At 46.3% G+C, this 24,117-nt stretch overlaps 1 protein-coding gene across 4 annotated transcripts in view; it reads right to left on the bottom strand.

Moving 5' to 3' along the window:
• The window catches only part of LOC114585355 (opioid-binding protein/cell adhesion molecule), a 722,009-nt gene that overhangs the window by 340,055 nt on the left and 357,837 nt on the right, over positions 1-24,117 (bottom strand). For 2 of the 4 annotated variants that reach the window (XM_028707918.2, XM_028707919.2), the window contains exon 3: positions 580-664. In XM_028707918.2, coding sequence (XP_028563751.1) covers positions 580-664 — 85 coding nt within the window. Of the gene's footprint in view, positions 1-579; positions 1,949-24,117 lie in introns of those variants that run through there. The other 2 variants (XM_028707917.2, XM_028707920.2) reach the window with 2 other exon arrangements.

Genomic DNA, 24,117 nt, shown 5'->3' with positions numbered 1-24,117 from the left:
CCAACGAGCCCACACCCTGGCACCAGCCACAAAACATGACTAACTGAACTGCTTGGCATGCAAGTCCTTAAAAAAAGAAGAAGTGGGCATCTATTTCTCATCTCCACCACCCTTCCCTGCCACATTCCACTGCTGATAATGAGCAGTCAAACGTGTCCACAACATTCTGCTGCAGATCCCGCCACAGCCAGCCAGCCAGCCAGCCAGCCAGCCAGCCAGCCAGCCATCCTCCGAATGGCTTTTTCACAACATCGCCAGCATCCCTCCTCCACCTTTATCCCAGCAGCCTGATATGCCCCCAAGCTCGGGGAAGCAGCAGGATTTCAGGGTTCCCGTGCACATCGCCATTCCCAGACACCACATCATCACACAACAACCTTGCTTCAAGAAAGGGCCGGTGCCAGCCTGAAACTACCCTTTCCCTCCCCACCAACATCGTCCTTGGCATCATCACCCAAGCTCTCCTCCCAGACACCAGGAACCTTATCCAGCTCCATCATAAAAGAAGCAAAATGCCCTCGGGCAATAAATAAGAAGCCACGCCACACACAAAAAAAGCTACCCAGCATCTGCTCCTACCTGAGGGTGGCGCTCTCTCCTTGCTTGACGGTCACGTTGTCCATCGCCTTGGGGAAGGTGGCATCTCCGCTGCGCACTGGCACTCCTGCGGGCACAAGGAAGAGGAGCCTGAGAGACAGGACGACCAGGCACCGCCAGGGCAGGACTAAGTACCCACCGACCCCCATCCTGGGCTTTCCTCAAGGCAAAGATAGGCAACGGTGGTAGTGGGAAAGAGATGAACTGAAGAGGCTCTTTGGGGGTGGAAGCCAGAGAAGAGAGACGGAGAAAGGGACGCCTGACGGACGGATTAGCAAAGTCCCCAGAGGCAATCCGAAACCGGAGATCCAAAGCTCCCAAACAGCATCTAGAAAGTGGTCCCCAGTGTTTCTTGGGTGCCGGGCGCAGGAGGTTGAGGGGAGCAGAAGAGGAGGAGGAGGAGGAAGAGGAGGAGGCGGCTGGCACGGGGCTGAGCTCAGAGACGAGAGAGAGAGAGAGAGAGAGAGAGAGAGAGAGAGAGAGAGAGAGAGAGAGGAAAGAAGGAAGGTCACGGCTCTTCTTCCCCGCCTGTTTTTTCTTCTTTTTTCCCTGATGCCACCTTAAGATTCCGTCGGGCAGGCGCTGCGCAGATCCGGCATCAAAAGTTTATAACCCAAGAAGGGAGGGCAATGCAACTCTCTCCCCCTCTCTCTTCCACCCGCTCTCTTGGGCAGGAAATAGGAAGGGAGGACCGAGAGAAGGGGGGGGGGGGCAAGGATAGGGAGAGGGGCAAGTTGGGCGCTGAAAGCCTTCTCCAATGATCCTATATAAATTACAATCCGCACACACAGAATGTCACTCCAAACTTGCTTTGCGTCAAGACAGAGCTCTCCAAAGTCCAAGGAAGGTTCGCAAGGCAAGGGTTTGGGGGGACCCAGCCCGCTCCCACTGCCTGGCAGGCTCTGCAAAGGGCAAGCTTTCGCTCGCTTCTCTCCGTTTCCACCCGAGCGAGCTCCAGGTAGGGCGGCAGAGAGACAGATAGTGAGAGAGGAAGCCCTCGGACCAGGCTCGGCTGCCTCTCTCCAGCACTTTAAAGGACGCGGGCTGGCAGGAGTAGCGAGCGGGAACCGTTGGCAGCTGCTATTCCTCCTGCTCTCGCCGCCGCCGATTTTCTCCCCTCCTGCTTCTTCTTCTTCTTCGCCACCGCCGCCGCCAGTTTCAGCATCCCCGCTCCGCTCTCCCTCCTCGCCGGGAGCATCTCCTCTGAATCCCTCTCGCGCGCGCCCGCCGACATCCGAGGGTTGTCATGGCAGCGACTGACCAACACTCGGGGCTCCCCGGCACAGCCACACGCTGCACGGTGGGGCAGGAGCCGCGCATTAATCTCGGCGGCGGAGCGGAGGACAGCGGAGCGGCCGCGGGGCTGGCGGGGTTGGGCGGAGAGGAGGGGGGGATAGAGAAAGCGAGGAGCTCGCCCCGCTTTTTTCTTAACCCTCCCGGAGCCAGAGCTCTGGGTCCGGCTGCGGAGGACGGGGAGTAGGCATAAGCCAGGCTTGGGCAAAGCGGGGTCCCCCCCACCCCCACGGCTGTGCTGCTGCCATCGCGCTCAGTGCTGCAGCACCGGCAACATGCACCAAGCTGGGACATGCAGCAGCAGCAGCAATAGCAATACACACACACCGCTTCCAGGAGTCAGGAGGCTGGGAGGCAGAATGGGAAACTCAGAGACACTATTGGGATTGGCTAGCTTAAAACAAAAATGCAGGGAGGCAGTCCTGGGGTCACACAAGACTCTGCTTCAGACTAGGAGACGTGTAGGAAGTTATCTCTACTCAGCCAGACCCTTGGTCCACCTAGCTCAGCATTGCCTGCTCTGACTGGCAGGCGCCCCATTTGGATACAGAAGCCGCCTTATACTGAGCCAGGCCATTGGCCTATCTTCCCTGGTATTGTCTACACTGACTGGCAGCAGTTCTCCAGAGCTGAAGCAGGGAACTTGCCCAGCGCTACTAGGAGATGCCAGAGACAGATCTGCAAGGCTCTACCACTGAGATATGGCTTGGCTGGTACTGCTGGTGGGATGGCAGGCAGGGTGCCCAAACAGAAGGTGGTGCAAGGGTGAAGGACGGGCAGAGCCAATGGAGGCTGATCTGTTAAGGCGAATGATGCACTGCTTCATCAACCTCAGCCAGCTGCCACTACTCCTGATTGCCTGTTTTCTTACACTCAGGACTGGCCCAAGACATTTTGGCACCAAAGGTAGACCCCAAAATAGCACCCCCATCTCCAACAGTGAAGAAGTGGTCTGGGAAGATTTACATCAAGAATGTGAGGGAGAGAAAGACTGGCACTGGGATCTGCTGCCCTGGCAGACCCTGCCATCTGAGCAGGTTGTCTCACCTTGCCTTTTCAGAGGGCTAGCTTATTCTTCCTTCCTCTCAGTCAGTGTAATGGTAAAGAGACCCTGACCATCAGGTCCTGTCGCCAACGACTCTGGGGTCGTGGCACTCATCTTGCTTTATTGGCCAAGGGAGCTGGCGTACAGCTTCCAGGTAATGTGGCCAGCATGACTAAGCTGCTTCTGGTGAACCAGAGCAGCGCATGGAAACACCATTTACCTTCCCACTGGAGCGGTACCTATTTATCTACTTGCACTTTGATGTGCTTTCGAACTGCTAGGTTGGCAGGAGCAGGGACCGAGCAACGGGAGCTCACCCCGTTGCGGGGATTCGAACCACCAACCTTCTAATTGGCAAGCCCTAGGCTCTGTGGTTTAACCCACAGCACCACCCATGTCCCTTGCATCAGTCAGTGTAGCCCCTTGCAAAACTTAGCAGGGAGGAAGATGGGGACAAAAGCAGAGCAAAATTGGCCTTCCTGTCTTCCACCCTACCAGTCCCAATAGGTACAATCTGTCACTGCATGAAGACAACTAATTCTAGTTTCACCTCTCTCCTCTTCTCTGCTGGATTTTGCAAGGACAACACTGAGACTATGCAGGAGGACGAAGCTGACAAAGGCAGTGACATCCCTTGCACTGGTTGCAAATAAGGAGAAGGCAGGCAGGGGGCTGGCTGAGGGCAAACTGAGCTTGGTGGGGCAATGTCCCATTTGCGCAAATGGAGCAGTGGCCACAGCCTAGGGTTTCAGATGCGGAGATTCCTGCATTGAACCAGGGTCTTTCTGCATGCAGTGCAGATGCTCTACTGCTGAGAACAGAACAGGATGCTGTGTGTGTGTGGCTGGCATTGCACTAGAGGGTCGCTAACCTGTGGCCCTCCAGAAATTGCTCCCTTCAGTCCCGATAATTGGCCATGCAGACTGGGGCTGATGGGACTTGTACTTCAGCAGTATCTGGAGTGCCACAGGTGATCCACCCCTGCCTTGCATCAGTTCAAAGAAGAAGGGCCAAACTGGAAGAACCAGAGCTGCCTGCTTAGGAGCAAATAGGAAGCATTTTGGGGAAGACCAAACTGGAACCCAGCTTTCTTGCAAGATGGCTGGCATCTTGATGCATGGAATCATGGAATTTGAAATCACAGAACCATGTTTTAGAATCAAGGTATGATGAATTTTAAAATTCCACTGAAGTAATAAAAATTTAGTTGGGCGCTAGTCAACTAAGTTCTATTCAGAGTATAGACCCGCTGAAGTTAACGAACATGCCTAAGTTCAGTCCATTCCTTTCAGTAGGTCTACTCCACATAGGACTCAGATTGGATACAACTTTACAGCTGAAAAGAACAACAGAGATCATTTCCTGCCCAGTGCAGCAGAATAATAAAATCATGGAATACAATTTTAAAAGCAGAACTTTTAAAATAGAGCTCTGTCTTTCCTTGTTCCTCTTCCCACCTATTTGTTTGATGCTCTCCAATTTAATGCAACCTGTTTACATCTCATTCTGGGAACTGAGCTATAGGTATCCATGTAGTGTGGGAGTAAACCAGTGTACGTACTTATTTATTACATCTCTCTTTCCCTTTCATGGAGTTCAGGGCAGTGCACATGGTTCTTCTCAACCCTTTTATAATCACAACAGCCCTGCAAGGTTCTGTTGTGGAGTGTCATGGGGGGGGGGGGGCTTCTAAGGAAAGTTTAAAGAAGGCACATGAGTGGGTTATTCAACATTAAACTTCAAAACACACACACAGAGCAGTGCATTTTTAAAGTATGTTGTTGAAAGGCCCCATTGGAACTGGTGTATTAAGTATGCATACCAATGGCTCCAAGAATAAGGTTCCTCTGCTCCCCATATCAGGCGGGGGGTACATTTGTCTGCTGTGCATCTGTTTTGTATGGCAAACCCTGAAACCATTACAAAGGAGGGCTTGCCGTGGCAGCATGCAATAAACAAATAAAAATAAGTGCAGCTACCACAACTTCCTGACACAGCTAGAGGCTTTGGAGCATTAAAAATGGAAGGGTCCTTGGAGACCCAATTTGTGAGAATGTGTGAAAGACAAAAAAGGAGCAAAGCAGAGGGAGAGGAGAGGTAGCTAGGCTCCCTTGGCTACTATTTGTGACTTTGCAGCAAAGTCTCTTGATTCCAGAGAAACTTCTCTTAGCAATGGCCAGCTGTGTGTTTCTGCCATAGCTCAACATGAGAGCCCCTGCTCTTCATGCAGACAGTCCTAAATCCAATCCCTGGCATTTATTGGCTGAAAAACTCCAGGCTAAAATCCTGGAGAGATGTTGCCAGCAGGGGTAGATTTTGGTCTTTCAAATGTCAGCGCCACCCTATGCAAGGCCAACATTTGGTGACCCCCACCTCTCGCCTTCCGCTCTACTCAATTCATTATGACATAGTTGCAACGGGTTGCAGAGTCTCCTTCAGCTCAGCACCCAGTGCGGGGGAACTGGTCGCGATGCCCTAAATCACCTCTGCTGCTGGTCAGTGTAGACCAGTGCTTCCAAACTTGGGTCTCCAGCTGTTTTTGGACTATAACCCCTGACCACTGATCCTGCTAGCTAGGGATGAGGGAAATTGTAGTACAAAAACAGCCGGAGACCCAAGTTTGGGAAACAGTGATGTAAACAATACAGAGCAAGGCAGACCAGTGGTCTGACTCTGTATAAGGCAGCTTCTTATTAATTGAGCCTGTTTTTTGTTTGGGGGAAGGAAGCCACAAAACCCTTATAACTCAGTGGAAGAGTTTCAGGTTTGCATGCAGACGTCCCCAAATTCAATTCCCAGCCACTCCAGGTAGAACTGGACAATGCCTCCTGTTTGAATACCTAGAGAGTCACTGCTGGTCTGACTAGGCAAGTTTGCTCTTCCCCAAAACACTTTCCACTTGTACCTGAGGAAGCAGGGATGGTTGTGCCAACAAAACCCTCCTTCTTTATGCCAATGCAAGGGTGGCTAAGCTGCGGCCATCCAGATGTTAGTGAACTACAATTCCCATCAGTCCCATTCTGCATGGCCAATGGTGAGACATGGCGAGAGGTGTAGCTCCCAGCTTAGCAACACTTAACACAACATTGGTCACACACACCATTCCATTTTGAGCCTTGTCTTGGTGTTAGAACATCTGCTTTGCATACAGAAGGTCCTAGGTTCAACATTGATGTCTCCAGGTAGGGTTAGTAAGGCTTCCTGCCTGAAACCTTCAGCTAGATGGGTCATTTCTCTGGCTTTCTGTGGGAAGTTCAGCAGTTACAGCTTTTCTCACTCCCTGCATGAAAAACAGCACCTGCCAGAATTTCCTCTTCTGTCTAGCAATTAAAGGAACAGTCCTCATTTGCAGCTGATCACCCCAGACATGGTGTAGCCTGGTGTTAAGCAAAAGTAAGTGTAATATTAGAATGACTTTATCTGTATATGGTCCTCATTATGATAAGGTAATATGGCATATAGGCACCTGGGAGGTTGCCCTCACAAGGGATTGCAACATTTGGGCTGAGAAAAGGGTCCTACACACTTGACATGATGGATGTGCTGGCCACAGCTAACGGGTGTACTTTAATATAGGTTTATAGAATGTTAAAACTATCTTAATCTGTTCAGATCCCACTCCAAAAAGGAAAAAAGAAAGGCCGGGTTAATTAACCTTGAGCTCACTCTCAATCAACAGTACAGATTAGAATCATATTTTACATGCTCTTTGGGAAAGTAAATGCAGAAGTAGTCCATGCTCTCACCAATCTGATGTGTACAGTAGGAGCCAAGGAGCAAATAATTCCGATCCAGCAATCTTAATACAAATGCTCCCTGATGGATAAGGTGAACTTTCTAGTAGTCAATTTGATCAGGGGGTGAGGAGGGGAATTATCTGACCAATAAGATGAAGACAGTCTGGTGCTGCAGACATGGTTTTCGATGGAGACTTGTGCACGGCTTTTTGGAAGTTAGCCTTATTGAATTTTTTTTGCCATTTATTTCTTTGAAACATACTTTCCTTTAAAAGATGTTTCATCCTGGATGTTTTTTATTGCAACAATAATAAATATTAAAGTCTTAATGGGGCCTAAGTAAACATACCTAGGATATTGAACTACATGGCTATAAAACTTATGCACACTGGGAGTAAGATCTTCCGGACACAGTGAGGCTTACTTAAGGGTTGGACCTTAAGACTACAAAGAGCAAGATTCATATATTTGCTCATACCCTGAATCTCACTTAGTGTCCTTGTGTCAAATCACTTTCTTATCAGCCTTGGCTATCACATAAGGTGGTTGTGAGAACGAAACTGAATTGCATCCATGCATGCTACTTTAACCTGTTTGGAGGAAGCACTGGATACAAATAGGAAAGGGGGAAAGCCTCACAATTCAGCTGACATGGCCAGAGTCTGTCCATGAAGACACTCTGCTTCCCAACCTTCTTTCCCGGGAATAATCTTACTCAAGGCTACTAAAGGAGAGGGAGCAACAGACTGCACAGGGGTTTTAATCTAATAAGGCATTCCCAGAGCTAGGTGGTGGACACACCAAGACCTTGCAATTATGTATTGCAGCAGACCCTCCAAGTGTCCCTATTTTCCAAAGACATCCCTCATTTAGAGAAGCTATCCCGGTTTCTGATTTGATCCTGGAATGCCCTGCTTTCCCTTAGGATGTCCCTATTTTCACTGGAGAAATGTTGGATGGGATGGAGTTATCCAACCCCCAAGCCGCCTGAAGGCAATCCTTATAGGGAAGTGGTTTTTTTTTAATGTTTAATGTTTTATTATTATTTTTTATACATGTTGGAAGCCTACCAGAGTGGCTGGGGCAACCCAGTAAGATGTGTGGGGTATAAATAGTAAAGTTTTCATTATGGAATGGGACATCCCTACTTTCATCGGATAAATGTTGGAGGGTATGTTGCAGTTCAGTAGAGTTTAAGGGAGGAAAGAGAAAACACAGAGGCAGAGAAAGATGAACATTTGTGATGAATACTTGAAATGGGGTCAGTGGTACCATCAGTGAAGAACTTTGTGGCAGAAGCTCAGAGCCCCACCCTGCAGAATGAGCAAGAGGGGGCCCCCAATGCAGTAGAGCTGGCTTACCATGTTTTGAAATAAAGAAAGCAATGCACATTTAACCATTAAATCCAGAACCTAAAATTGCCTAGCCGCACTACTGAATGGGACCTATCTTGCAGACTGAGGTTCTTTACCAGCAGGGGTAGAAAGATTGAGGACTACTGTGCTATCCAACAGGCTGCAAGCCAGAATTACACAAAGAGGCCAGCCACTCCACTCCCCCCCCCCCCCCATATCCATGCACAAGAAGTAGGCAGACTTTCTCAGCTGCTGCTGCTGCAAGAGTTTTCTGGTCTGCTGGGTAAATTGGTGTTTACCCCTCGGGATAAGAAGCTGTTGACACATGGAGCCTGTTTCAGAAATACTGCTGAAATACCAGTGTGTAATGTATAAAAGTGAGATTTACACACAAGCAAACCCTGCCTGGGTGCATGTTTGATTTGGAAAGGAAGATGAACCAGCCTCCAGAGAGGAAAATATACAAAGCTCTGCATACTCAATAGTTGAGGATATACAGACACAGGAAGAGACAGATTGATTGACAGTCTGCAGAAGTCAAAATGGCAATGAGCAGTTGGGTATCTGGGTAGTAAGACCATCCCTGATCCACCAATCAGTTCTACTAGGGATTAAAATCAACTCTCCCTGCCCTCTCCATTAATTCTATGTACCATCCAGACTAATCAGCCTCCCTTTGGCATCAGCAAAGTAATCATCATTGCATTCCTTTTTAAGCCACTGGCCCTGTTGTTGCTGATTTTGTCAGCTGAATCCATACCACATTGGCACAATGTAAGGTTTTGCCATTAGATTCTGATGCATTAATAAGTCTCCTGCCCACAGTTTCCCCACATTCCTCATCACCCCTTGCTTTCAAAATGTTGAGTTATATCTGTGAAGTTGTTTTGGCCTTGCTCGCTGACTGGCATCTCTGAATATCAATTCTCCATGATGTGCAAGACAATATTATGCCTGTTTGCTAAGAAGTGAATCCCATTATGCTCAATGAGGTAAATATGCATAGGATTGCAGCCCTAGAGACCTGAACTTTGCTTCATGCATAATCCAAGTCACCCTGATATCTAGAAAATGCCAGACACAGAGGTTTGTGCTTCTTTCCCTCAAAAGTATGGCTCTGCTATTAAAGTTGATTTGTTGCTCTTGTGCAACAAACTTGCTTCCCCCTCCCCACAAAAAACCATATTTTTTGCTACGAGGAAGGTGATTGGAGAATGCACTGAAAATTGTGTTTTTGCTTCATGCAACATCATTTTACCTTCCCCAAATGAATATGACTGAATGATCCATAAATGACTATGGTTGATCTAACCCCCAAGCAAATTTTGTGCAAGCAAACCAGGATAGGTGCTCACTAAACAGGTCATCTGGAAACGATCTCAGTGTACTTAAGGAAGTTCTAGATTTTCCAGAAAATCAACATGTGACACACAGGTAATCCAAGTCACCTTGATTGCTAAAGAGAAAATATAACTTCATGCAACTCTGCCTCAAAGTACTGTACCCCAAAATAACTGGACCAGTTCCAGATGATGATGTGCAATTTTGAAGCTATTGAGATGTGATTTCTAGATAAGTCAGGATAGTAATCATATATTCTGTGGTGTTTCAAGACTTCTTCTGGGTCCGTTTAAAAACCTTGCCCTGAATTTGCTTTGGACACAGGTATGGGGCACACACACACACACACACACACACACACACACAAATGCACACACAAGTAAGAGCCCTAGCATCTGCGAAGAAAGGAAACAACCTCTGAACATGTGCCAAGTGCCTTTCATTCACCATTGAGTATCCACAACCTTCCTCTGCTAGGGAGCTTCATGTCCACAGCCACAACCACACACACACACACACTCAACTGCACGTGTGTGCACACACACACACTGTGTATACACACCTGCTATGATTACATGTTCAGGTAACAACTGTGTAAAGGGGAGCTCGGGACTTTTAACCTGTTTTGTTACTTTATTATTTCTTTCTTTATCCCCCCCCCCACCTCCCCACCACCTCCTCTCCATCTGCAATCTGTTTTTTTCTCCATTCCCCTTTTTTCTTCTCTCACATTTTCCTAGCTGCTAATTTTGAGCTTGGTGTGTGTGCATGTGCATGTGCATGTGTGAATTAATTCCAACACTCTTCAGTCTTGCTGTTTGCTTGACTATTTATCCACTTGCCAATAACTATTCTTATTTCTCCCCCTCACCCTGGTCTTTCTGTCTCCCACCCCCACCAATGTGATGTGCCTCGCTGCTATTAAAAAGGGCTTCAGTAGATACTGGGCACTGGCAGCTGGATACTCTGGTGTCCAATTAATAGCATGTTCCCAAATGCCAGCCAGGACTATAATTAGAGTAATGAAGTCTTACACTACAGGGAAAGATGTAGATTGCAAAGGGTCAAGAAAGCATTCCATGCTTCTATTGGATTTCAGTCAAGAATCACAGTCCCAAACCCAACCAAGCCTTAATTTGAGTCAGGAACAGAAATGGAATCTAGCTACCAGGGCTGAACCTTACAACCTGGGAGAAAGGAAACCAACTCTGCTGAGCATGCAGAAAGGTGCCCGGGGTGTTTCCCAGTGTTCAGTTCCTTTGCTTCTTTTTTCTCCTTCTAGCTCACCAGAGAGTGCATGTGCTTTTCAACAAAACACTGCTAAAAAGCAGCCCCGTCGTGATTTCATATGCTGTTCTATGAGGATTATTTTTGTATGCTGCTTTCCTGAGGGTGATTTTCCTCTGCCATTCCAGGTTGGGCATCTGGAAAGCAAGTGAACCTATTGTCACAACTAGACAGAAACTGGCTGCAATTTTGCCAACCCAGGAGGCGGGGTCTGCCTGGGGAACAAATAAGCTGAGCCAGCTGCTGTCTCCAGAGGTGGGGCTTTGGTGTGAACCAAAGGGAGAACCTTTGCCTTGTGGCCCACAAAAAGGCACAGTCCCAATCTGTGCATCAGTAAAAACACTGAATAAAAATAATATTGATGCAATTGCAATTATACATAAAGGGTATTGAGGTCAATGGAAAGAGCATGAGAGAGAAAAGGGAACTGAGAAATGTCAGGCAGAGTGTAGATATGTGACTATGCTCACAAGCTTCACGGGTAAATAATAATTAGGAAGTTTTCATTACTGAGTTGGAATGAACAGCCATACGGCGGTTTGTGGGCCTCCTGCATTTCTCAGTTGCAATTGCCATGGATATTTTTTATATATAGAAAGGCAAGATATACATCTTGATAATAAATAATAAAACCAAACCACATTTTTCCATTACAGAAATCTGAACTCTTTCAATTGCAAAAGTTAGGCTTTTGTCAGAATAACCTCCTGGTGTCCCTAAGCATTTGCCCTGTCATCTCCACTGGGCAATCTCACTATCAGTCATGGCTGGTGCCCACTGGGACCAGTAGGGTTGAAGACAGGGATCCCAAATGGAGGTGGCACCACAGCCAATGATAGGCACAGCCAACTCATTCTAGTTTTGTCCCATTCTCTTCCTTCCTGCTGAATCCTACAAGGCTAAAACTGAGAATAAGAAGTGGGGAGAAGCTGACAGGCACTGCCATGCCCTGGACTAGTTGTATGAAATAAGTCCAGCAGGTGGAAGATAGCTGATGGCAGACTGATGTGGGTGGGGCAATGCCCCATCTCTCCTCACACCACACAATATGGAACCATTGGTCATTGGGTCCATGCAAACCACAACAGACGAAGAAGAAGAAGAAGAAGAAGAAGAAGAAGAAGAAGAAGAAGAAGAAGAAGAAGAAGAAGAAGAAGAAGAGTAGTAGTAGTAGTAGTAGTAGTAGTAGTAGTAGTTTGGATTTGATATCCCACTTTATCACTACCCGAAGGAGTCTCAAAGCGGCTAACATTCTCCTTTCCCTTCCTCCCCCACAACAAACACTCTGTGAGGTGAGTGGAGCTGAGAGACTTCAAAGAAGTGTGACTGGCCCAAGGTCACCCAGCAGCTGCATGTGGAGGAGTGGTTCCCCAGATTACGAGTCTATCGCTCTTAACCACTACACCACACTGGTGTTGTGTCTTCTGTCTGTGGTGGATACAAGGATCTAGATTTTTATTACTGTACTTGCAACAGAGACTTTTTAAAGAAACCCCATGCATCACCACCATCATCCCCAAAGCACTTTGAGATCACTGGCTAAAAGAGCCATCACCATAAATTTGCTAAATACCATCATAATAGCCTAAACATGGGGTGGAGTGCGAACTCCCTGCAAGATGACTCCCTGCAAGATGGTGGTAGGGAGGGAGAGCTTTGACTGCAATACCCCAAAACAAGCAAACAAACAGAACCCTTTAAGACCTGCAAAAGGAGTGGGGTGGGGTGGGGGTTGCTGGCCAAGTACATTTTCTCCCCGCCTAAACGTCCTTTTCAAGAAAAGTGGCTCTCTAAAGCTGCTTGCATTTAGTTGGATTTATTGTTGCCCACCATATTCCACATTAACGGCTCGCTCTGTTTAGAAAGAAAAGAAATGCTCACCTCTAGTTTTTCCGCGGCCAGCTCTTCTGAAATCTAAGACCCTCATACAGATCCATCAAATGGACTTTTCCTTACTACTCCAATATTTTTCTAACACCTTCATCTTCTTTTATGTTCACAGTAAATCAAGAGCCAACAGCATCTAAAGCCTCTTTGTAGCTTCTCTATCTTGGCTTTTAATATATTTTACTATCTCACTACCATGGTTTTATTTTATATATATATAATGCAATGTACATTGGACATCAATGATTTTGGAGGAAGGGGGAGAGAAAGAGTACTCAGCATGCATGAGCATCAAACCCCTGTGGGCACTGGGGTGGGCAATTCAGAACAGACAAAAGGGAGGATTTCTTTACACATCCTGGAGTTAAACCATGGAACTCACTACTATAAGATATAGGTAAAGGTAAAGGTAAAGGTACCCCTGCCCGTATGGGCCAGTCTTGACAGACTCTGGGGTTGTGCGCTCATCTCACTCTATAGGCCGGGAGCCAGCGCTGTCCGCAGACACTTCCGGGTCACGTGGCCAGCGTGACAAAGCTGCATCTGGCGAGCCAGAGCCACACACGGAAATGCCGTTTACCTTCCCGCTAGTAAGCGGTCCCTATTTATCTACTTGCACCCGGGGGTGCTTTCGAACTGCTAGGTTGGCAGGCGCTGGGACCGAGCAACGGGAGCGCACCCCGCCACGGGGATTCGAACCGCTGACCATGCGATCAGCAAGTCCTAGGCGCTGAGGTTTTACCCACAGCGCCACCCGTGTCCCATAAGCTATAGGACTGGCCACCAATTTGGACAGCTTTAAAATTTGGACAAATGCATGGCTGCAGGCCATGATGACTACTGTCTCCAGGATCAAAGGCATTATGCCTCTCTGAATACCAGTTGCTGAGGATAATATGTGGAAGAATACTCTTGTGCTCATGTCCTGCATTTTGGGCTTCCCATAGGGCCCTGGTTAGCTGTTGTGGGAACAGGATCAGGACTAGCTGAGCCTTGGGTCAGATCCCGCTGGGCTCTTGCTTTGTTTTTATGGAGCAGCTTTAGGACGTGCCAGATGGTGAATTTGCTTTTTAATTGCTCAGCACTTAGCATAACATGGGTTGTATTCAACTAAGTCTTACTCAGAGTAGGCCCAATAAAATGAGTTAGCTATGTCCCTAATCATTATGATTATTATTATTTCATTTATACACCACCCATCTGGCTGGGTTTCCCCAACCACTCTGGGCGGCTCCCAGCAGAATAGTAAAAGCACAATAAAACATCAAACATTAAAAACTTCCCTAAACAGGGCTGCCTGTCAAATGTCTTCAAAAAGTCAGATAGTTGTTAAATTCCTTGATATCTGAAGGGTGTTCCACAGCATTCCACAGGGAGGGTGCCACCACCGAGAAGGCCCTATGCCTGGCTCCATCTCCTCAGTGAGGGAACCAGGAGAAGACTCTCAGATGAGGACCTCAGCATCCTGGCTGAATGATGGGGGTAGAGACCCTCCTTTACGTATACTGGGCCAAGGCTGTTTAGGGCTTTAAAGGTCAGCACCAACACTTTGAATTGTGCTCAGAAATGCACTTAACTTCAATGAGTGGCAATCATCACTAGTTCCATCAAAGTAGAGGAACCACTGAAGTCAATTGATATGGCAAAATTCAGTGGATCTACTATGAGTAGGACTTAGCTGAATACCACCCAATGGGTCTACTGTGAGTAGGACTCATGTTGGGTACCACTTTGCCTCCAAGACTGATCAGATACATGCCCTTCGGAGGAACACTTGCAGTCACACAGCCAGGGCCACAATGCAAGGCCAGACTAGATACCAGGCTCCCTAACAGGCAGGAAGCTCAGAGTTTTGCCCCAGTGCTGATATGGAGCCTACTGAGGATCTAGTCCTGTTGTTCAAGGTGTGGGTGTGTGAATTCTTGCCTATTTTGAAGGAGCTTGTTTGGGAATGAAGGGCCACATGCTGTTATGCAGGACATATGCTCCAGTGGACCTGAAAGGAAACCGCAGTTCCTTGGCTCACTATGCTAGTGAAGGAGGGCTGCAAAGGGCTGAAAATGGGCTTGGGGAGGAGACACAAGTAGGGACCAGGGGGAGGAGAAATTCACTAAGTTCACATTTTAATACGGGCCTGCCTAACATGCATTTCCCGAACCATTAAGGGAACTGAAAGACAGCTGTCCTCCTGAATTTGTACTTCTCTGAATTATGCGATGCAGTTTTCCAATCAAAAAGCATACACAAAAATGTGCATATTAGTGAAAATGACATGCAAAGTTACATTGCATTAAGGGGGGGGGAAATGCTTGGAAAAATGTATAAATTGGGAGAAATATAACTCCCCCCCCCAAAAAAAAAACCACATACTTTTTAAAAGAAAAGTTTGCAAACTGAAATTGTAGAAATTACAAGCAGCACAGTATTTGAAATGGTTGCCTTCCATACATTATGGCAACTAAATCACTGCTCCTGGTATCTTAGACAGTCCCCTACCGCAATGATGAGAGCAGTCATTAAAGGACAGAATTTCAGACACCCTGTCTCAGCAGACTTCGCCCTCAACACCTCCTGTTGTTTATGCTGTTTAGATATTTGTTCTAGCCCCATCCCCACCTTCCACTATTACTTTTGAGTTCCACTTCTCTATTTGCAGCCAGGCTTGGAAATAAATGCAGCAGCATTTCATCAGGGATGCTGTTTTTATAGCCCACTGACAAATCCCCAAGAGATTTCAAACTTCATTTTTGCAAAACTGGGGAATGCACAGAATTCAATCCATATCTGTACCATCTGTGGGGCATGATTTGTCTGCAGACCATGCAGGAGGAGAGCCCTATGCCTTTGTGATCTAGCTTGAAAATTCTTTCCGGTGAATGTTTCCTAAATGACCAGTAATTACAGATGGGAGCTAATTAAAAATAATAATGGAAGGGGAGTGAAGGGTAGAGGAAATCGTGCTCTAGGGAGTCAGAAGTGTTCTCGGTTGCTCATTTGGCCAGATAATATTTACTGCAAAGGGGGATCAGGGGCAAGCTGGATTTGTGTGTAGGAGGAGATGGAGGGGGTTTTGGGCTGTGTGTAAATCTTAAAGCATTGGATAAAAGGAACGATGAGTATAAGAAATGCAGGGTGACAGAAGTCAAGATGGAGATGGAGAGAACTGAAAATAGTAATCAAGAAAAGGAACTGAGGGAATAAAGAAGACATATTATAGCAGCCTATTATTTCTTATACACAAACATAGATATAATTCCATATTTTGCTTCCATCACAACATGGAAGAAGGCAGCATTCACAATCTGCTCATGCTCTGTGGAAGATCTGGGGAGCCTTCCTCAGCCTGGGGACTGCATTCCTTTCTATATTCAACCATGGGCTTTCCAAGTCAGGACAATGCAGATGGAGGATTGGCCAAGGACCTAGGCTCAAGTAGGACGTGGGGTTCTCTGCCAGGAGTGGGGGAATCTGCTGGTGAGAATCCCAAGGGGGGGCCACCCTCAACCTGCTCTCTTCTCCCCTCTGTCCCTATGATGGGAGCTGCAAGTTCCATCTCCCTCTCCAAGCTTGTCAGAGCTACTCTCTTACATGTCTGCCCTATAAGAGCTCTGAGAGGAGCTCTGTCTGTCCAGAAGGGGCTGTTTCACCAGACCCAGCCACCTCTCAGGAGACAGAGACACCTTCTCCATCACCTGGTTCTCGGAGGAGTCAAAAGAGAAGGAGGAGGAGTCAAAAGAGAGTCCCACCTACTAGGCATAGCCAGAGGTTGCAGAAACACTTTCAGCCTTAAGATGACCCCCCCTCCCTATTCCTATATGTAAGAGAGCAGAGAGGTGTGACAGCATCAGATCAACAAAGCTTTGGCAGTTACAGCACCTGTCTTTGTTGTAGCTATATTTAGGACTGACCATGTGTGCTGACTGAAATGCATTAACCTGTCAAATTCCTTATATACTGTAGTAATCAAAGCATCAAAGCCTTTGGAAAGAAACTCTTCATCAAATATTTGTTCCTGAGTAACTGGGAGATAGGGGTGGATGGGAGGAAAGACATGTCAGTGGTGGGTAGGGGCAGATACAAAAGTGCAAAAAGCAATAACAAATGTTAATTGTACTCTTACAAACTAAGGCCAGGTAGGGAGGCCTGAAGGACTGCATTTGGCCCCAGAGCCTGGGCTTCTCCATCCCTGCTCAGTGGGTCTCCAAACCCACTACAGCTGGATATAAATGTTCATAAGGGCATTTTTGGGGGGAAAATGCAAAGTGGAAATGTGGGGAACTGAAGTTATAGACATTGTTTTGTTTATTATTAGATTACGCACTTTGATTTTATACTGTAAAATGATGTGCAATCCTCAGATGAGTAACACACACACAGACACACACACACACACACACACACACACACACACACACACTATATGCACACTTTACTCTAGTATACATGCATTTTTGTATGCATTACTTGGCTGGAGAACTGAATTGCAAAATTCAGAAAATTGTGAATTTCAAAGAATGGATGTGTTTCAGTTCATGTACTGTTTCAAAAAGTGTGAATTAGGTATGTTCACCTTTAATGCAAACAGAGCAACATTTCTCCCCCATCACTTCCTTCAATACAACATAACCATTTTTTCTGTAGCTTCCCACTTCCCCTCTTCCTCTTGCAATGCATGGCTTTTTCTAATCCAAAATGGATTAGGTGGGTTTGCCTTCATACGCAAACAGAATCAAATTTCTCCCCCATCTTTATCCATGGGCTATATGTTGCTCACATGTGTTTTAAAGGTACTGAAAATAAATGCTGGCATCTGAACCAGAGAGCTACCTGGAACACATCCTCAAGCTGAGAAAGACTTTAAGCTTTGCCTTTAGTCTCTCCCCCCCCCCCCACAAGCTTCCATGTTTGGAGCAGAGAGGTTGCAAAGCATCTGGCAGAGCTGAGCAACAGCACATAGAGTCTTCCCATTAGAAGGAGTTTAGCAGAAAGTAGGTTATGGCACAGCCAGTTTGATGAGGTCTTGTAAACAGAATATGAGCATTCTGAAATCCCACTGCTTTGTGACTCCAAGGGGAAGGCAAGTCAGTTACGAAGTGCCTCACTCTCCTATAGGATGATCCTGTTGCAAGTGAAAAGGCACCATTATCCCAACTGGGTGCAAAGGGGAAAGAATAACCAGTTATTGCTGGGAAACAAGAAAAGATGACTTTTGCAGGTGGGCCAACTAACCTTTAGCAGGTCTGAACAGTGAGGAAGGATCAGAACATCATCACCACAGTGCTCTGAGCTGCTGTAGGGCCTTTTACACCATTTGTAATATCTCTCCTCCTTCTTCATTTTGGACTGGAATTCTAGTGTGTGCAGTTCTTACTAAGGAGGTGCACAGCAGAGGCCAGCTGCCTGAGGAATGTCTCTCAATTGATCAAAACTCCCTTTTTGCTTCCTTGAAAATCCCTCTGATGGTTTTTGCTCAAGCCAGAAAATGTTAAAAATCACTTTAGGCAAAGCAAGGGAGAATCTACAGCAAAAAGTTGCAGTGTGAAGTGATGGTCTTCTGGATTTCAGCCATGCCCACCCCAACCTGGGTTTCCATTCTTCCACCTCCACCTCCCCAGAAACTAGCATGCTCTGGCTCCAAGCTTGTTACTATCTTACTATTCTGTGCTGATGGTGCCATTTTGCTTACATATGCAATGTCATTCACAGTCTGAACACTGGGAAGAGAGGGAATTCTTTTGGCAGTTAACATGTGTACTCAGAATCAAAGCCCACTGAATTCAGTAGGACTTACTTTCAGATAAATATGTGTAGGAATGCAACAAGGCTTACTTCTGAGTAAACCTATATAAGATTGTACAGTAGTTTCTTGCTTCTGGTGTTTCTGTAGTTTAATAAAACAGGTGCATCAGAGGAGGACAGAGACAAAGATTAGGTGGCGGGAGGCTTGCTTTCAGTATAACAAACCATAGTTTATTGGACCAATATTATTATGTCTGAAGAGGCCCATAGTGCAACACATTGAGAATCATCAGTGCTTCTATCACTTGCTCCATTCCCCAACAATTCCCTTTCCAGGTTGCAATCATAATGGCTTTAAGAATGGCCCGGAGAAGCCCATAATCAGAGCATGATAAAAATAACAACAACTAGAATGAAATAGCAATCTGGAAAAATAAAACATTGTTGTTGTTTTTCCTGCAACAGAAGTATAACCTCAGGGAAAGACATCTGGATCTCCTGCTACAACTAAGTAAACAAAATAAATAAAATAAAATATTGCACAAAGATTGGGTGAAACATCAGCTAGGAAGGCTTTGAGCTTTCTGCTGTGATTGTCTCTTTGTCTGCATACTAACCTTCCCAGTTACTTCCTCCCTTCTCTGTTTTCTACAGTGGTGACAACACCGGCAAACAATGGAAGGTGGGGCCAACCTATGTTGACATGGCCTGCTGCACCTGCATATTCATCAATACTCCACATGACAGGGATGAAATGCTCCAGTCTAGCAGTGAGCAGCTTGCAAATGATCAAATTTTTCACTCAAGCTCTTTTCCTAAGAGTTTGCCAGTATCCCCCAGGTAGCAGTGGGTACAGCATCTTTTGTTCCTATTTAGTTAAGTTCCAGTATTGACATTCTCTGTTTCAGGCTTATCAGAAATGAATGCTCCTCTGCCTGGGGGAAGGGGGGGGGGAGTGAGTTGTACTCAGCTAAGTCCAGATTTGGTACAATTATGATATTGACTTGGGGAAGGGGGAAGATCAAGGTGCAAAGTTATTGAATTTAACAATTTGTTGTTGCTTCACTGCAATTGGACTTAAAGGGGGGGCACACACACACACACACACACACACAAATAATTTGTAAATTTTAAAAATTTGAACATTTGCCCCTTCAACTTTTGTTCTAAATTAAAAATTTGACTTCCTGAAACCAAAACATGTTGTGTGAACTAAGGCGTGGTGCTGGAAGAAAAAAGCATATTTCAAATTAAGAACTAAGCTACTTAGCTAGAACTGCAGCTCCTGCCTAAGGCTCAGCCTGAGGCAGATGGCTGCCTAAGGAAGATCTAAGTTTTTTATGGAGTTCCCATTCTGTGCCCTACAGGGAGTTGCCCAGGACGCTGTTGAGTCCTGAAACCCTTATCTCATCCTGGATCTTGTGTGCTTCACCCCACTTTGCTCTGTTTGCCCAGCACAAGTACCCTTCATTAGAAATCCCAATATGGCTGAGGCTGTCAAAAAAGAACACTACCAGTTCTTTTTAACTTGGGATGCCTAGGATCGAACCCAGGGACTTTCTGCATACAAAATATATGCTCTACCATTGAGTTCACATGAGTAAGTTCTGCTGTGTCATAGAATTGTAGAGTTAGAAAAGACCCCAAGAGTAACATAGTTCAACCACCTACCCATTGGAGCTTAATCCTTAGTAAGTGTGACTAGGATTGTGTCCTAATCAAATGTGACTAATGGATCTGGCACTGAGAGCCACAGCTCTTGTATGGTTAACTAGCTATGGAAAGTCCATGGCAGATTCCAGAATGATGTGATGGCCAGTGTCAAATATTACAGTCACACAGCCATTGAGGATGAGCCACAGTTCAGAGGTAGAGCATCTGCCTTGCAAACAGAAGATCCCAGGTTCAATCCCCAGGTAGGGATGGGAGAGACCCCTGCCTGATATCCTGGGAAGCTGCTTCCAGTCAGTGTAGACAATACTGAGATATATTGGACCAATGGTCTGTCTCATTATAAAGCAACTGGAGGAAATCATTCCACAAGGGCACTTCCTAGTCATAATGTAAACTCTGATGTCAGACGATGCAACTGCCAAGCATAAACACACATTTCTTTTGCAACTTTTAAAGCTGTTTCCTGAACAGGTGCTTAAGCACATAAGTGAAGGAAAATAACAGTGAAAAGCTTCCTATTTTGCCAAAGGAAAACCTCCCCTCCCCCCACACCTTTTCTTTATTTCAGATGCAATGGAGGGTTGCATCCCATCCATTATTTAAGGACAGAAAGGATGAGTAAATAGAATTTCCCATCCTTGATCAGACCTCAGGTGGACTTGTATGCCACCCTCTGGCGGCTAAACCAAGAGGCAAGAGCTCTGCAAGAGAGAGAAGCAAAGGAAACAGTCAACATTTTACGTGCTAGCTAATTGCACAATGGCATACAACAGCAGAGAACACCTTCCCAGCCCCTGCAGGCAACTAGCTCATGTCCTCCAGCACTAGAATGGAAATGCGTTATTATGTGCTCAAATCAGTTAACATACACGTTTCATTCTGTTTTAAAACCTGGCATTGCCTTGGGGGAGAATGGACCCTTCAGCCTGTCACGGATTGGATGTCAGGTTGAATGTAAGTTTTTGCAACCCCCAGCATAAAGGCAAAAGGAGCTTCCAAACAAAAGAGATTCAGGTGCACGAACTGATTTGGGGCTTGCCAGAATGTGGAGAGTAACTTTAGCTGTTCTACTTCCATCCCTTTTTGCCAGGATGGGTCTTGGGTGGCCTTAGCTTAGAGCAGGGATGGGAAGACTGCAGTCCCTGTCAGCCACAGCTAGCACAGCCAATGGTCAGGGTGATAGGAGTTTTAATCCAACAATACCTAGAGGGCTGCAGGTCCACCATTCTTGACCCAGAAGAGCAAGTTTCCCATCTTAAGATAGAGAAGGTAGAAGCAGAAGGCTCTTGTCTATTGATCGGCCAATGACAAAAGGCCAGGCTCCCTGTATTTACATCTGGACAATCTAGAGGCCTTATTCTCCCTGCAAATCACAAATCCTGGTGTTGTACACATACACATAAGCCCTTGAGAGAATTTTCCACAAGGCATAGCTCATTGGCAGAGCATCTGCTTTGCATGCAGAAGGTCCCAGGCAGTGATGGAGGAAGGGGGGTGCGGTAGGGGTGGTTTACCCTGGGTGTCACCACTGAGGGGGGTGACAAAATGCTGGGAGGCACTCACTGTGGGGTCTGCAGCACGCCTGAGCCACACGTCTCTCCTGGGAGTGAAGCGGTGGCTTAGGCGCCCACAGGCTCCATGCTGCCCCAAACAATCCGCCCGCCGCCTCCCCCTCAGCTGTAGGGCGGCTGAGTTGGAGGAGGCAGGCAGACTCCTCGGAGGCCCTGCGGAGCATCCTGCCCCAGCTTGCCCCGCCCCAGGCGCCCAATCAGCTTGCTTCGCCGCTGGTCCCTGGTTCAATCCCCAGCATCTCTGGCAGGGCTGGGATAGACCCCTGCCTGAAACCCTGGAGAACCACTTCCAGCTAAATAGACCCAAGCTGTGCCTCAGTTTTAAGGCAGCTTCTATGCTCTCTCTATAGCTGAAGGAAGTCCTGAACAATTTTAGTGAGGAGACTTTGACTGGGAGCCCTCTCCCTCCCTCACCTGGCATCAATTTCTAGAATGTTTTTTCTTTTAAAAAAGAGAAATTTAAAAATGTCTACTCTAGAGAGCTGCTGATAGTTCCTGGCTATGTTTGGTCTGGCTGAGTGGAATAGGGCAGTTTTCTGTCTACCCAGCCTGAATTCACTCCCCAGTTTGCTATCTCTGAAGAGCAGGAAAAAGCTGGTTCACACAGTGTTCTCCCCAGAACACTTTGAGGGGTTTGTGAGAGACACAAGCAAATGCTTTCACAGAGTCTGCAGCTATTCACTACTCGGTGAACATGTCACAAAACATGTCAGGTTGGAGAGCTCCATTATTCCTTTTACAGGCTCGCTCCATCTCCTCGCACACCGTTTTATTAAAGTCACCATTTGTCATGTTAAGCAGCTTTTGGCAACAAAGAGAAAACCATTGAGAAATATGACTTTCCAAAATGGAGACATTTGCCTTTGTCGTGCATGTCTCTGCCTGCATGCACATGGACTCATACGCACACGTGCGCACATACACATTTAAAAAATAATAGTCTCTCCCACATTTAAAATTACTTCTGTTGCAAGGCTAGGCACCGACATGGCTTGTACAAAAGCATGGAAAAACCTGCCACTCAGCTACGGAATGAGAGCCCACCACATTCATTTTTTAGCACAGGTCCTTAAATTATTCTCTGCGCTTTTATCCAAGAGACAGCTTCAACTGAGAATCCAAATGCACAAATATTAGGAGTTCTGAGCTGCACAAGTTGCTGATTACTCAGAGCTCCTGTTCACCTATTGCCATGGCTGGATTTAGGTTTGATGAGGCCCTAAGCTACTGAAGGTAATGGGGCCCTTTACATGTCCAGCTGTCCTTTGTCAACAACAAATTGTCGCTGTTTTTTGTGTTGAATGAATGCTATATGGTAATTTATGGACCTAATAGGTATCTAAAGCCATTTTCACATGCAGAATGTAGGTACCCTATATATAGAAATGAGCAAATCAGTGATATTTTAGGGAGATGACTAGCAGGTGGGGCTCATTACTTACATCATAGGAGCCTACAACCCAAAACACTGTTGCTGTATGTAGGTTTTATTTAATTTGTTTTTAATCTTATATTTTGGAAATGTACATCCAGGTTTTTTGTTTCCTTTCAAATTTTTTTTGGGGGGGGCCAAGAGAGTGGGACCCTAAGCTATAGCTTGTTTAGCTTATATGTAAATCCGGCACTGCCTATTGTTATCCTTTGGTGGTGGTGGTGGTGCTGAATCCACTATGCCCCAATATTTCTCAAGGAGCTGGAGCAAAAATGTTCACCACTAGATGTCTTGAAAAATCAGTTGAATGCTTACAAGTAGGGATAAAACATAGGGAGCTGCATAATGTCAAGTCAGACCACTCATCCATCTAACTCAGCATTGCCCACCAAGAATGGGGAACCCATGACCCTCCATCAGCTTCAGCAAGCATGGCTAAGAGTCATGGAGTTGTATTGAATGCTGCTCACCCACAGAAACTAATAGGCATGGCCAACTTATGTCCATTAATTTCAATTGGTTACTCTGAGTAGAAGTCCTGGAAGATGGGAACTACAGTCCAACAACATCTGGAGCCTACAGGTTATTTATTCCCAGGTTGCCATTGGCTCGCCAGGTTTTCAGGATTCATCCCAGCCTTATGTGGAGATGCTGGGGATCAAACATGGGAGCAGTTGCATGCAATGCATGTGTGCCACCACAGAACTATAGGCTTTTTCTATGGGGGCAAGGTCAACATAGCCAGCTGAAACATCACAGGCAGACATTTCATCCCACCCACCCACCCACTCAAACAAACACATGTTCCCTGGAAGCTATTCACAGTTTCAGATGTGAATCCATCAGACACATGTCAACAGTCTTGTGCATTGCATTGCACAAGACTGAGGAAAATATGGGATGGAGACACAGCAGCAGTCATGCGCTCTCTGTAGCATTTAATTTGGCTTTAAATCAAGTAGGGAAAAAAATCCTTATATTGGGAAAGATGCCATGCATTCCCACCTGAGGTTTTCTTCCATTTATGCAGTAACAATTTTCTTCCATTTGTGCAGTAACAATGTTCACATGTGGCACATTGAAGAGTTGATGGCATTCTTAATGCCACTTGTGGGGGAAAGTCCTGAGAGAGTTGGAGAGCCCTTGATTATTCATATGA

Source organism: Podarcis muralis, chromosome 15 (genome assembly GCF_964188315.1).
Source record: "Podarcis muralis chromosome 15, rPodMur119.hap1.1, whole genome shotgun sequence".
NCBI classification, from domain to species: Eukaryota; Metazoa; Chordata; class Lepidosauria; order Squamata; family Lacertidae; genus Podarcis; species Podarcis muralis.
The sequence above is the reverse complement of the archived record's forward strand: the minus strand, read 5'-3'. Positions and strand labels throughout refer to the sequence as shown.